The 15,282-nt window shown below is 40.1% G+C and overlaps 1 protein-coding gene across 1 annotated transcript in view; it reads left to right on the top strand.

Moving 5' to 3' along the window:
- EXOC3 (exocyst complex component 3) overlaps positions 1–14,832 on the top strand; it is a 79,871-nt gene extending 65,039 nt beyond the window's left edge. The window contains exons 11-13 of the mRNA XM_089654523.1: positions 3,635–3,796; positions 5,233–5,360; positions 6,268–14,832. Coding sequence (XP_089510649.1) covers positions 3,635–3,796; positions 5,233–5,360; positions 6,268–6,448 — 471 coding nt within the window. The 3' untranslated portion in view covers positions 6,449–14,832. The remainder of the gene's footprint in view (positions 1–3,634; positions 3,797–5,232; positions 5,361–6,267) is intronic.
- Positions 14,833–15,282: the final 450 nt, after the last annotated feature.

Below are 15,282 nucleotides of genomic sequence, written 5' to 3'. Positions count from 1 at the left end.
CTGGTGTGTTCCTTGGCCTTCATGATGTTGTTTATTCACTAATGTTCTCTAACAAACCTCTGAGGGCTTCACAGAACAGCTGTATTTAAACTGAAATTAAATTACACACAGGTGGATTTACTAATTAGGTGACTTCTGAAGGCAGTTGGTTCCACTAGATCTTAGTTAGAAGTATCAGAGTAAAGGAGGCTAAATACAAATGCACGCCACACTTTTCGGAAATTTATAAAGATTTTGAAAACCATTTATTATTTTCCTTCCACTTCACAATTATGTGCCACTTTACATAAAATGCCAATAGAATACATTTACGTTTTTGGTTGTAACATGACAAAATGTTGAAACTTTCAAGGGGTATGAATACTTGTTCAAGGCACTGTATCTCTTTTCCTGTTGTCATAATTTTCTTGCTATTTACCTGAAGTTCAATTATTTTACTTTGCTCCTTAACTTTCTTTATTAGGTTCTTGAGTAGTCTACATTTTCAGTTTTGCGCATTTTTTGCATTACGGAACCACGCTACTTTAACTGACAATTGCGTGGTCATGTAACGCTGCACCCAAATGAAATTTATGTCTTTTTTTTTCCCCCACAAATGGAGCTTTTTTCAGTGGTGTTTTCTTGCCTGTGCTTTTTTTTATTTTTTGTGCTATAAAAAAAAAGACCAACAATTTTGAAAAAAACAAACAATATTTTTGACTTTTTGTTATAAAACATATTCAGTAAAAAAATCAAATTTTGTCATAAATTTAGGCCAAAATGTATTCTGCTACATGCCTTTGCTAAAAAACATCCCAATATGTGTAAATTATTGGTTTACGTCTTATAGTGGGACTGCATGGGCATTCTGACACTGGGGGGAACTAACTGCCACTGACATCCCCAGTGACACTAATACAGTGATCAGTGCTAATAAAAACCACTTACACTGTACTAATGACACTGGGCAGGTAGGGGTTAACATCTGGGGCGATCAAAGGGTTAACTGTGTGCTGTGTCCTGTTTTACATTGTTGTCGGTGTGTGCTTTACTGTGTAAGCACACTCAGCAATACAAAGCAGCGTGCTGGTGCTGACATGGGAGAGATCTGTATTGTCTACATACAGACTTCTCCTCTGTCACTGTTCCTCGGTGATCGCCGGGTAATCCCCGGCTGGGACCCGGTGATCGATAGTTGAAGCCGCCAATGGTGGGGCGGGTAGCACGGCACACACGCTCCCTACCTGGAACTACAAAATCACGTATCACTACTACGTAATCACTGCTATAGGGCGGTCAGTAAGCGGTTAAAACATACCATTATCCTACAGCCCTGCTTCTCTGATTATGTTTAGCATACGATTTGAATAATTATAGTGAGAGAGCATGCAGCCTTGTCTAATTCCTTTGCCAATCTTGATTGTGTTGCATTTTCTGTCAGAGCTGTGGCTTCTTAAAGCTTAAAGGCTCTTTTATTTATTTATTTTTTTTAAATAACACAAAACAATAAAACTGGTGGTGTATAACCAGCATTATAAAAAAACTTTTTTTTGTGTCAGTCAATGCGTATAACAAAATAAAGTCCAAAATAAAATTATTCCTGTGTCCAACTTCAATATTCCCATAAATCCAGATCAGGTAATTTCAAGCCTTAACAGAGAACACTCAGGTGTTGTAGTCACTTCTCAGACTCCTACTCCAGAATGCTGTGTATGGGGTTCCAATCCTTAAGGAAAACCCTTATGACTCCATCATCCTCATGCAAATAGAGAGAAAGGCCCATGTAGCAAAGTATAGTGGGTAATAAAACATATAATAGTAATGTTTACATTGGGGATAATACAAATCAGCAATATGTTCCCATGACTCAGCCTGAGCAGCTTCCTGGAACGTTATTCATGCCTTTTCCAACAGTCAAAATGGCCGCCCGCCACTTACGGTTTGCGGAATTACGTCAGAAGTCACGTGGTCTGACACGTTTCGTCACTTCCGGACTTCTTCTGAAGGGACTTACTACATGGGCCTTTCTCTCTATTTGCATCTTCAGTCTCTTTACAAATGTAATATCAGTCCTGGTCCTTCCTAGCAGCTCTTTGTAATTCACAATTTTACTCTCTTAGAGGATATTTGTCTTTCTTGATTTTAGCTTCCCTTCTCTTTTGTGCATTTTCACTTATCTTCTGTCATCCACTTTGATTTGGTTTAAATGTTCAAATTTTTCTCTGATTCTTAGAAGACAGATATTAAAATGGATCTAAAGCTGCAATTGTTTTTCTTTAAAATAATAAACACATCATACTTCCTGCTCTGTGTAATGGTTTTGCACAGAGCAGCCCCGATCCTCTTCTCAGGTCCCCTGCCAGCGTTTATGACACCTCCCCCTTGCCAAGTACAAGCTGCATGCTTTGGGGGCACTCATGTGTGCTCGCTCTTGAGTCTATAAGACATACAGAGCTTGGCTGAGTAGCGCCCCCCCCCCCACACACACACACTGGTTGTGATCGACAGCAACAGGAGCCAATGGGGAGAGCGAGACCCTGGAAAGCTGAATGCAGCACTAACTTTTTAAATTGATTGGAAACATGACGTTCTTCTTTAACCTCTCATTACCAAGTCCCCAGCAGGTGCTTTTGCCTGCCAGCCCTTGTATAATAACTGTGTACCTAGTCTGTATGTGTCATAGTCCCTCACATTTATTGAAATATTCATGCTGTCATTACCCCTGAACCAAAATGAACTTGGCTTCACTGCTCTATCTAGTACCTGAAACTATTATAGCAACAAAGCACTGCCCCTTTTACTTACTTTTCTATACAATACACTCTAGCCCTGCACGTATTGCTCCCCATCATGCCCTGTACACTCCTCTGCTGCTTGTACTCTCCACTCTCATATGTTTTTTACTCCTCTATTGAACATACTGCCCTCCTCGTAGCCTCCACACCCCTCTCCTGAACATACTTCCCTCTCTCATACCCTCCACATTCCACTCCTGCACATACTGCCCCCTCTTGTGTCCTCAGCATGCCCTCCTCTTAGCCTCTACACCCCTCTCCTGAACATACTTCCCTCTCTCATACCCTCCACATTCCACTCCTGCACATACTGCCCCCTCTTGTGCCCTCAGCATGCCCTCCTCTTAGCCTCTACACCCCTCTCCTGAACATACTTCCCTCTCTCATACCCTCCACACTCCACTCCTGCACATACTGCCCCCTCTTGTGCCTTCAGCATGCCCTCCTCTTAGCCTCAACACCCCTCTCCTGAACATACTTCCCTCTCTCATACCCTCCACACTCCACTCCTGCACATACTGCCCCCTCTTGTGCCTTCAGCATGCCCTCCTCTTAGCCTCCACACCCCTCTCCTGAACATACTTCCCTCTCTCATACCCTCCACACTCCACTCATGCACATACTGCCCCCTCTTGTGCCCTCAGCCTGCCTTTTCTGCACATACTGCCTACAAAAAAACTTCTTTAGCATTGTTTGTAATGTCCCACCCTGGCCCATTCTGGAAGTGGCACATTTGTGTTAGTAAAAGAAAAGTACTTCATCAAGTACAATGTGAATTATGCAGTAAACAGGTGAAACACTGAGCTTCTTTTAGCTGTAACATAAAACATAACATATAACATAAATTTCACTATCTGCAGAAAATGACCATCAAAGCTCACAGGAAAGTAGTAACGGAGTACCTGAAGGCAATCATGCAGAGGCGTATTTGTTTCAGAAATGCAGAAGAACGCAAAGAAGGAGCAGAACGTATGATTAAGGAAGCAGAACAATTCAAATTCTTATTTAAGCGTTTAACTTCCGTAAGTGATCCTTACCTTAACAGAATCCTTCATTGTTTGTTGGTATATCAGTTATGTTATGTTGTATTCTCAAGGGCTAACTAAGAATTCTTCAAATTATTATAATATATAACTATCATAAAATTATAATATTGATGTTTTTTTTTTTTTTTTGTAGCTATTCCACTAAAAACCTTGAGGTAAAGGGTAATACCATACATCATACATTTGTATGTTTCAAAAACATAGACATATATATATTAATAAACCATAGCCTATGCAGTTTCACATCATTGTAGAACAAAACATTTAGAAAAGAATTGAGTAAATCATTGCAGTAAAATAAAAATCTGTATTTGAGAATATGTTGCTTATTCCAATAAAGATACCTCAGAGTTTCTATGTGCTGTTTTCTCGCGTTTACTCTTTTTAATTACCACATTTTGTAACGTAACATAAATATAATTATGGACTTGAATAAAAGAATACTTAGTTTTAAACACCAGTAGCTTCACATGAACATAAATTATAAGTAAACCTCTAATATGTATTAAATTGTCAAACTAACACTGCATCTGTATAGAGATTACCCTATGGCGCCACGTCTAGAGTACCTATCCAGCAACCCAGTATACTGCAGAAGTCCCCCACATGCTTAGCTGTTTGTAGAATACTGACTTTGTGAAATTATGCATTTCCATAGTATTTCCAGGGCCATACTGCAGTGAACATTCTGAATTTAAATATGTTAGATACCTTTTAAAAAAGCTGTCGTGTTCTGTTTGCTGGCATAAAACATTTTAGAGGTTTACTTGAACCACTTAAAGTTACAATACCTAGAGCATAATGGGGGGAGGACGTTAGTTTAAGTTCTACATTGGAAGTGGAAGCCCTGCAGCAGTACATGCTCTTAGATCACGGACCATGCTGTCAGTGACAGCACTGATCTCGCAACAGTCCAGAACCATTATAATTAGTTCCTGATAACCATGAAGGCTTGGTTGTCATTGTAATGTGCACTGAGATTGGAACTTTAGCAACTACAGTTGGCCAGTTGCTCCTGTCAAAGTCAATTACAATCAGAAAAAAACAATTAAAAAGTAAAATAGAAAATTGTATAAACTGTGTTTTTTAAAACATTTTAGTACATTCAGCTGTTTATAAATATATTAATAAAAATGATAAGCTAGGCTTTTATTAAAACTGTGTAACAAAGTAAAGCCTTGCATGTCCTGATGAACAATGTAAACATTGTTTTGTTAGGTATTTTAGTTGTCAAGCACTGCAAATTAATGCTGCCAATATAGTCTGAGCATCTATGCATCATTGATATTTAGTCAAGATCTGGTTAAACCTTACTTGGCTGTTGTTTTGATTAAGTGGATTTTCATGTTTAAAACTTGAATATGCTAAGTCAAGCAATGCTGAGTAATATTTTACATTTTTTGTCCTTTTAGGGATTTAATGAGGAGACAGATGGACTATGTGACACCATTACAGCTATTGCAGAGGTTATAAAGCTTACAGACCCTTCACTTCTTTACCTGGAAGTCTCTACTTTGGTCACCAGATATCCAGATCTCCGGTATTTATTTTTTCTTATTACTTATTCTCTATATGAGAGTGACTGTGGTTTTCGCCCTATTCTAAAGTCCAAGAGCGATCCTCATTGATTTTTGTAAATATGTATGTCACAGTGCACAGTCTTATTCTTTTTTTTTTAAAAGCAAATACAGACTAAATAGGAGAGGCATGAATATGAAATACAACATGCTTGTCAAAACTACATGATAAACACCTAAAGCAATAGATTTCTGCTTGTACAGCCCAAGGTATAAGCTGCAATTACAAGTATAAATGCAAGTATAGGAAGCATGGGTAAGGTACATTCTTCTCAGATGTACCCCATGTCCAGTGCAGCGCTGTAGTCCTTGCATTGGTCCTAAAGACATCAGGGGCATTCAGCCACAAGAGTGCAGGAGAGAAGAGCCTGCTGGGGGTAGTCTAACAGGACGAAAGAGCCTGCGAGTGCAGCTGATCAGGCAAAAGTAAAACTGCTTTACCTGGTCCCTTAGACAAAAAAGCAAGCAGTTAATCCTTATAGTGCAGGTGTAGCTTCACTGCAAAGGAAGATTTTGGCGTTTTCCAGAGTTCAGCTTTAGCATGGTATGGCTTTTAGCGCCAAAAGCTTGATGCTGGGAGTTTGCATAGATTTTCCAGTTTCAGCGAGTGTCTTGCCCTATGCCCCTATCACTGTGTAACTATAACACTAATGCTGTATATTGAACCCCCTGTTTGCACACTTTCCCTTTGTTGAGACCCTTTGGATAAACTTCCTGCACCCTAATGTACACATGCTATGGCCCCAGTGCCATAAACTGCAGTTTTTCCATATTGCCTAGTGAAAATAGGGAAATTGCTTGTTTAGTGTCAAGTATGTATCCTAGCTCAGAATGTTCTTTAAAGCTAAAATTCTTTTTGACCTTTTTCAGAGATGATCATATAGCGGCACTGCTAGCAATGCGAGGAGATGCAAGCCGAGAAATGAAGCAAACAATTATAGAAACTGTGGAGCAAAGTCAGAGGCAACAAAGCTCAAATTACACACCAATATTTAAAGATATAATTGTTCCAAGCCTGCCAACTTTGAGTGTTCCAAAACTTCTCAAATAATATTCAGGCTTCTTTGATTCTTTGCTTTAATTGTCTTTTTATTGTCTTGCCGGTGTGCTTGCTTAATGCATCAGACAACAGATGAAATTTAAATGTTTTATTTTGCTTTCAGTAAAAAAAAAAATAATTTGACTTTGGCCGGAGGATATTAAGGTGTATTTTTATGTAAATACTTTGCTGTCATCAGTTCGGGTTCCTCTTGCCATCTCAGTCTTTCATTACTTCCCTTGTTCTGACTTTCAACATTTTTAATCAGCCCCACTAAGTTTACCTGGAAATTGTTCACCACACATTCATACAAGAACAAGAAACAAATGGAAATCACTAAGGCAACCTCAGATAGCCAAGGGGATGTGCACTATTGTATTACTCCTGGCTTTCTCTAACAAGACAAAACACACAAAAGGGTCCTCGGCAGAAATCTTATCTATCTATCCATTCAGTCCTATCCGACCCTTGGTGATTGCATGGACCGTTACTCGTAAGTGACTTTTTCCATGAATTCTCTTAACAATTATTTTACAGGGTAGGTTGCCAGGTCTTTCCCCAACCCCTACCATTTAGTAGATCCCGCATGGCCAGGGAAGAAATCTTATATGCGCAAGTAATTATTTTGTATAATACTTTATGTAAAGCCACATTTTCAGACACATTTTGATTACTTTTTGTTTTGATAGTCAGCTGCCCTTACCAATAATGTGTCTAAGTCACACTCATTACCAATAATTTACCTATGAAAAGAGTAGGAAAGCTCAAGGTAAAAGCAGATGAGAAAGCCAGCTTCCAGGAGATAATTTTACAGTACTATGAGTGTATAATCATACAATTTTTTATTTTTTTTTGCAATAAATGTTCATAGTTATACACTGTAAAAATATCCTTGACACTAATTTAATACGAGGTAAACAGTGGTGATCATTCAGCAAAATCCAACGTTAAAGGAAATCTGTTCTGAGGATATGTGTATTTACACCATTGCTGACCAACTGGCACAGCGTTATATTCATCTGTACACGCTGTATAGCCCACAGGCTGAACCAGAAAAGTCATATGTCAGCCTTAGATCTATTTTGCCTGCTTTGTGCCTGTTCTTGGTCTGTGTCTCAAAATATTACACAAAAGAAAACCAGGTAAATTTCATTTTTAGGAGGAGGTTGGTAATACAGTTGTTTGCTCAGTAAGGTGCAGTTAAACAATCAGTTTTCCCACAAAAGATTGGTTGTCCATGAGATTTCTGCACTCGTTGCAAATTTCCCATAGATACACAGCCACTTCTCAGAAGGCCATACAGCCAAGATCTTGTCAGAGTGGGGACAGGTGAATATATAACTTGCAGAGGGGGCTGGGGATGCATGTTAATGTTTAGCATTAGTATAACTGCAATTAACGTAGTAATTATTGTGGTTCTGTGACAGCACAATTCTAAAGCTAATTACAGGGGCACAACAATTCTAGTCAGTTACTACAGCGCAACATTCTTTATTAGCTTTAGGCAAGCTTTAAAAAAGTTGACTGGTTAATATTCTCTGTCTGAATTATTAATGAAAAATAAAGAACATTGTAATATTGCACAGTAGAATTGGTGTTGAAAATCTGCATATCCAAGAATAGTTTTTTCCCTGGGCCAGAAAAATGCCTATTTCCTATTTATACAAAACCTATACATCACAAAATGTGCTTTTTTTTTAATAACCCCATTCTGTTGCATTTGTACCACTCAACATGTCCAGCAATAATACAGACTACTTAACTCTTAATGCATGATGATTGCGTCCAAATCCAGCCTTCATTGCAGCACAAAACAGCCCTATACGAGTATTCTTGTAATAAAAACACTAGAGCAGGTTAGCCAAACTTGCCCAGTCTCAGCATTCTCTGGCACTTGGCATCTGTGTGCAGCTTCTCCTACCATCTTCTGTTGCCTTAAATGGTACTTATTGTGTAAGTAGAGCACACCTGTCTAGAAGAGTAACTTGCCAGGAGGCACTGTGAGATGGGTGAATCACATGTGCACAGTCAGCCATTCTTTAATATCTTCGCCCACTTTTAAGTATGGGCAGAATTGATAGCTGCTGGAACCATTACTTATGTAAACATATGCCTGGGACAGTGAAGGCACACTGTCTAAAGACTGTTGCCTTCCTGTAAGGTAATGTACACTATTTCCAATTTGCAGATAAGACTTCACTATAAACCTGTACCACTATTACTATGAACCTGTGGTAGTTATCGTTTTTGGCATTTTAGCAACCAGCAGCTGCAGTGCATTCATAAAGTATTCAGACCCTCTTAATTTTTTTCAAATTTGTTATGTTGCAACCTGATACTACAGTTGTTTAAATTCATGTTTTTCTCATTAATCTACACTCAGTACCCCATAATGACAAAGTGAAAACAGAATTTTAGAAATGTCTGAATTTATTAAAAAGAAAAAACTGAAATATTATGTATTTAGACCCTTTACTCAGTACTTTGTTGAAGCACCTTTAACCGCAATTACAGCCTTGTGTATTTTGGGGTTTAATGTGACCAGCTTTGCATACCTCGATTGGATACTTGCCATTCTTCTTTGCAAACCCTTTCAACCTCAATGAGATTTCTTGGGGACCATCGGTGGACAGCCATTTTCAGGTCTCTCCAGAGATGTAGAAAAGGATTCAAGTCAGGACTCTGGCTGGGTCACTGTAGGACATTCTCAGAGTTGTCGCTAAGCCACTCATGTGTTGTCTTGGCTGTGTGCTTAGGATCTTTGTTATGTTAGATGTGAACCTAGGGCCTAGTCTGAGGTCCTGAGTTCTGTGGAATCTTGACCAGACCAGAGACCTCAGTCTAAAAGTCCTTCAGGTGCTTTTTTGCAAACTCCAAATGGGCTTTCATGAGTTCTGCGCTGAGGAGAGACTTCCATCCTGTCCACTCTGCCATAAAGCCCAGATCAGTAGAGGGCTTCAGTGATGGTTGTCCTTCTGGAACTTTGTCCCATCTCTACACAGGATCTCTGGAGCTCAGTCAGAGTGACCATTGGGTTCTTGGTCACCTCTCTTACTAAGTACCTGCTCCAATTTTTTTTTTATTTTTGTAGCAGCTTTCCCCAGGTCTGTCCCTTAATCTTGTCTCTAAGCTTTGCAGGCAGTTCCTTTAACCTCATGGCTTTTGCTCTGATGCAGTATGCATTGTCAGCTGTGATGCCTTTTTATAGAGCGGTGTGTGTCTTTCAAAGTTATGTCCAATCAATTTAATTTACCACATGTGGACTCCACTCACGGTGTAGAAACATGTCAGTAACGATCAAGAGAAATGGGAGGCATCTGAACTAAATTTAAAATGTTGTTGCAAAGGGTCTGAATACGTATGCCAATGTGATATTTCAGTTTTTCCTTTTTAATGCTTTTGCAAACATTTTTAAAATTCTTTTCAATTTGTCATTATGGGGTACTGAGTGTAGATTAATGAAAAAAAAATGAATTTGAAAAACTGTAGTATCAGGCTGCAAATTTGAAAAGAGTGAAGGGGGTCTGAATACTATATGAATGCACTGTATATAGTTTGCTACAGTTATAAAGTGTGGAGTTTGCTTTTCACTTTTTAAGATTTTTTTTTTCAACAGATGATGGCAACCACAGAAAGCTTGAGATTAAAGTGTCCCTGTTTCTACAGTGTTTGACTATTCCAGTATTGGAATACTGTGGAGCAAAGATGAGGCTGCTTTTCAGTACATGGCTGCCATACATTCAGGCTTTACAAGTGACCAATGGGGTAAACATGACTCTGTGGGGTGACAAGGTCACTTAACCATATGGGAACAGTGTTTCAATTTACAAACACAACTGAACATTCATATTTCATGATTGCACAGTAAAAAACACAGGTTTCTTTAAATCAAGTTCAGTGGGTTATATGCAGCTAACTTCAGGTGATTGAACTCTTTCTGCAGTGGCATCCCCTATAAAATCCCTAACACTACCAGCTTGTCTGGGGGAGGGGGGGGGGGTAAGATAAGTCCACTGTCTACTCCTCTGGTGGTGCAGTTAGGGGTTAATGGTAGTTTGGTTCCAGCTGTTGTCCTGCCAGATTGCACTTGACATGCTGCTGTTGTGTCGTGCGTTCTTCCTCTCAGTGGTCCTGTACTGTGCCTTGCACAAGTGTATTCTGCGCACGTGTCCTCATTTTGGAGGAAGGTTTCCGTGCGTGCACGTCCTGACTCTTTTTCTTAGATTCAGGAAGTAACATCTCCCAGTCCTCCCATCTTAGGGCATTTAGCAGTTTCTACTCACAGATCCTGAGGTACAGTGGCCTATAGTTCCTTGCACCAAGCATCCCTTCTTCTGCTCCACTGCTGCAGAGATTGTGACTACCCCTCTGGGAACATTTTATATTACAGATATCACGTGTAAGTGCAAAGATAAAGGGTCATACAGGCTCAATAGCTCAGGCTTTTGAGGCCTAGTACCCTTTTGTCTAATGGCTGTCTCCATTCTTACTCCTGTCCTTGCTATGGTTATTCAGCTGGCCCGCGGGCCACATTTGTTTCATAATTCCTTTCCAGGGAGGAATTGTTTGCTATAATCAAGAATTCATGGGCAGAATTGATGTCGTGGTCTTAGATGCTACACTGATTGCAGCTGTGCGCTCTTGTTTAGTGTTATAGCAGTCAGAGTCTGCTTGCCCAAAGGTTTCAAGTATGGTGTCCATGTTCTGGTTAAGACTGTCCTGTATGGTGAATTTTTTTTTCTCCTCCTAAACATTTCACTGAACAATATGCTACTGAATAAAGTTTCCTTAGGCATTGGACTATTTATGTGGTGGATCCAGCCATGTGTTATCTTAACAAGCCCCTCATGGCCATGAAGGGATAATTGCGTGCTTAAAGGCTATTAGGATGTTCCAGCTACTGCCTCCTCTGCCCCTGATCCCCCCCTCCCTGTGACAGCGGTCGGGGTTGCTGTCTCTGCACCTAATGTCTCTTTTTAAAAACGGCATGGCTGTGTGGGGCTCCACCCATACAGCTGCATTCATTCATAGATTCTTGCGAATTAATAAACTACAAGTATCTTTTGGCACCATGGCAGATGGACTTGTAGTTTCAGTGGACTCTGGGGTCACTGATGAGCATTCTTAAAGTCCACTGACGTGTTTTCTGGCTGTCAGCCCATACAGAGGTACGGGCTGAGAGCCAGAGGACATGTCTGCAGCAGCCCACATTGCACCCGTAATCCACTGATAATAGGTGCAGTGCTTTCCAGGCTCTTGCAGGAAAAAATGATTGCACTTTTTTCCTGCAAAAATATTGCCATTTATAATTTTTTCTAAAAAGTTCAATTTATCTTTAACCACTTGCCTACAGGGCACTTTTACCCCCTTCTTGCCCAGGCCAATTTTCAGCTTTCAGCACTGTCGCACTTTGAATGACAATTGCGCGGTCATGTAACACTGCACTCAAACAAAATTTTTATAATTTTTTTGGAGACAGAGCTTTTTTTTTTGGTGGTATTTAATCACCACTGGGTTTTTTTTATGCTACACAAACTAAAAAAAAGACTAAGCATTTTGAATAAAAAGTTTTCTCTTAGTTTCTGTTATAAAATTTTGTAAATAAGTAAATTTTCTCCTTCAATGATGTGCGCTAATGAGACTGCAGTGATGGGCACTGATGGGCGTACTCAAAGTATAGGGCCGTCTGTTAGCCTTCTGCTCTCAGAACATCTCAGACACCTGGATCCAGACTGTTGTTTCTAGGGGCACTCTAACTTCTCCTTGTTTCATACTCTCCAACTTCTCCCCTTGCTTGGCACAGCAGTCAGATCTGCTTCCTACTGTCCAACAACTTTTGAATCAAGGGGTCATTACCCTTGTACAAACAGGAAAGCGCTTTTAAAGTTTCTACTCTCATTACAGTTCCCAAACTGAAAATTTGCAATTTGTTTCTAGAAGTTTAAAAGATTTGAATCGAAAAATGAATGGTTGGTCATTGCTTCTGTCCTGGGTTTTTTTTTTTTCTGCCCACAATAGAAATCTGGTGTGCCCATCTGCACATTTCAATATTTTTGCCTCATCAGTGCAATCTGCATTTTTCAGTGGGTGGACAGCATTAACAGTTTGTCATCTTTTCCTTTGGCCTGGCCACTGGGTTCCGTTCTCAGGGGATTCATGTTGTGGAGTACCTAGATGAGAACCAGTTCTCCCTGTCCGCCAACATCCAAAAGACAACGGTACAGGTTCAGCGTCCTTAGCCTCCAGAAGTCATTGCTGGACCCATCTCACAGATTAGAGTACCTAGATCTGATGCTGGACACAACTTTGTCTAAAATCTTTCTGCCTCAGGACAAGCTTCTATCCCTTCATTCCCATGCCAGGACCCTTTGGGCACAGAAAAAGTCCTCATTTTGTGCTTGCATGAGGGTCTAGGGTCACATGGTGGCCTTCCTCAAGGCTGTGCCATACAACCAGTTTCATCCCAGACCATTGTGACTCGACATTCTGGCTGTGTGGGGGAAACTGACTCAGCCCTTGGACTACCCGATGCATCTGAACCCCAACTCTTCAGCAACAAACAGGACAGATTTGTTGACAAGTTCAGGGACCCTTGGGCCTTTATAAAGGGACATTTGATCTACGGTTTTCCACTGCTCCAGATTCTCCCTAACCTATTATCACAAGATCAAGAAGGCGGGCATTCCAGTGATTCTCATTACACCGAGTTGACCCAGGAGAGTATGTTATTCCAGCATATGTAAGCTCCCGATAGATGTTCTGTGGGGTCTTTCATGGCACCTAGACCTCCTGTTCCAAGGGCTAGTGTTTTTAATTTGCTTCTCGGTCGCTGGCTTTAATGGCATGGATGTTGAAACCGTAGTCCTGAGGATTCAGTAATTTCTACCCTCTTGAAGGCTAGGATGTCCACTTCTCGTAAAGTCTACCATCGCACGTTGAAGGGCTTACTTTGATTTATGCAAATGGTCTTGAGTGGACCAAAAATTGGCTTTGAGGGACAAATCTCAGCCTTAGCCATTTTATTTTAGAGCTCTTTGGCCTCTCACTCTCTAGTTGAGGCCTTTGTGTCCTCACCCTATCTCATTCAGGTTCAAGGAGTGGCTTCTGCAGAATCAGGCATATTCCCTTGTCTGACCCTAGCCATAACCTCTGTGAGCTGTGAGGAGAGTGCAAAAGTAAGCTTTCTTGGTGTTGCATGAGGACAAGGTTGTCTTGAGGCCTAAAGCCTTCATTTTCTCTATGGTAGGCTTTGCCTTCCCTCCTTATGTCCCTGCTCTTTGGGATCTAGGGAAACTTCTCTCCAAGCCTGGACATGGTGCGTGTGGTGAGAGTTTACCTCTCAGCTACTGCTATTTTAATGAAGTAGGATTTACTCCTTGTGGTTTCTGAAGATTCCTGCAAGGGCCTTCTTGTCTCTCATTCCACCATTGCTAGATGAATCAGACAAGTTATCATTAAGGTCTGAAGGGTAGAGTTCCTTTCTTCCCTGTTAAAGCACATTCTGCTAGATCAGTTTCATAAAGTTTTCAGCATCAGGGATCTGTTACTTGTATTTGCAAGGCTGACATCTGGGCATCTGTCCACACCTTTAAGCTCTTCTGATGTTCGCTTCAGGCATAAAGAGCTCTTTGAGTATGTCAAGCCCTTCTTGACCTTTTTTTTTTTTTTAATGTGGTCCTGTCTGTAGTGTATAATCAGGAAATTAGGACTTTTGACTTGCCAGCAAAATCTATTTCCTGAATTACAGTACAGGACACTGTTATCTGCTCTTAAGATTTCCCTATTCCTTGATTCAAAATTAAGACTAGGTTGGAGTAGGAGAGGTTATATAGGGGGATGTAACTGCATTTTATTTTTTCTAATGTCCAGTCACCTGAATATAACCCAACCACAATGATTTTCAGAAGCCTGTTTCCTGTTCTATACTCCAGAAAAAAGTGTTTTACTAGTAAAGCAAAAATCCTGTTTGTATTTTTTAAGCTTTCTATGTTCCTATAACACTTTTCTCCCTGGAGCATGACATTGTTTTATTTGCTGTTGGGGCAGAAGGGGATGCAGCCCTCTTGGCTGTGCTGAAAGTATGTAATACTAGGGCCAGTTTTAGACAGAAGCCAATTAACCTACCAGCATGTCTTTGGAGTGTGGGAGTAAACTAGAGTCCCTGGAGGAAACCCATGCCAGCACAGGGAGAATATGCAAACTCCATTTTTAAAGTTTTGATCACATTATTATTACAAAGCATTATCATTCAGAACACTTGTCACCTTCTGTGTTTTGAAGTGTCTTGAGCGCTGTGGTGATGTTGCCTTTGAACAATACAATTATTTATTTTTTCATCTTCCATAAATATTTTGTATGTAGCCAGTTTCTTAATATTAAATAATTTGTGTAGTTTACGTTTGTCTGGTTCTTACTAACAGCTTTAACACTGTTTTTATTTATTATGCTTAGAGACTAAAGCCATCCTGGTGTTTAAACTGAATGTAAAAAATAAACTCCTTATTGGGTTATTATTTTGGCTGTAGACACTGTGCACGACCAGAAAGAAATATTTCCAAAAGATCTATTAATGTATGCCTGTGGAAAAAAATAATTCAGTACATCTCTGCATTAAATCACATTTCTCAAGTTTGGTATGTTTAACCACTTGCCCTCCAGAGAATTTACCCCCGTCCTGACCATGCCATTTTGCGTTATGGTGCTGTGTTACTTTATCTGACAATGATGCGGTCTTGCAATGCTGCAGCCAAATGAAATTTACATCCTTTTTCCCCATAAATAGAGCTTTCTTTCTGTGGTATTTGATCGCCTGTGTGTTTATTTTTTGCAGTATAAAAAAAAGACCG

This window comes from Staurois parvus, unplaced genomic scaffold, assembly GCF_062004578.1.
Source record: "Staurois parvus isolate SC_StPar_1 unplaced genomic scaffold, SC_StPar_1.0 ptg000772l, whole genome shotgun sequence".
Taxonomy (NCBI): Eukaryota; Metazoa; Chordata; class Amphibia; order Anura; family Ranidae; genus Staurois; species Staurois parvus.
Note: the sequence above shows the minus strand (reverse complement) of the source record. Positions and strands in the feature narration are given on the sequence as shown.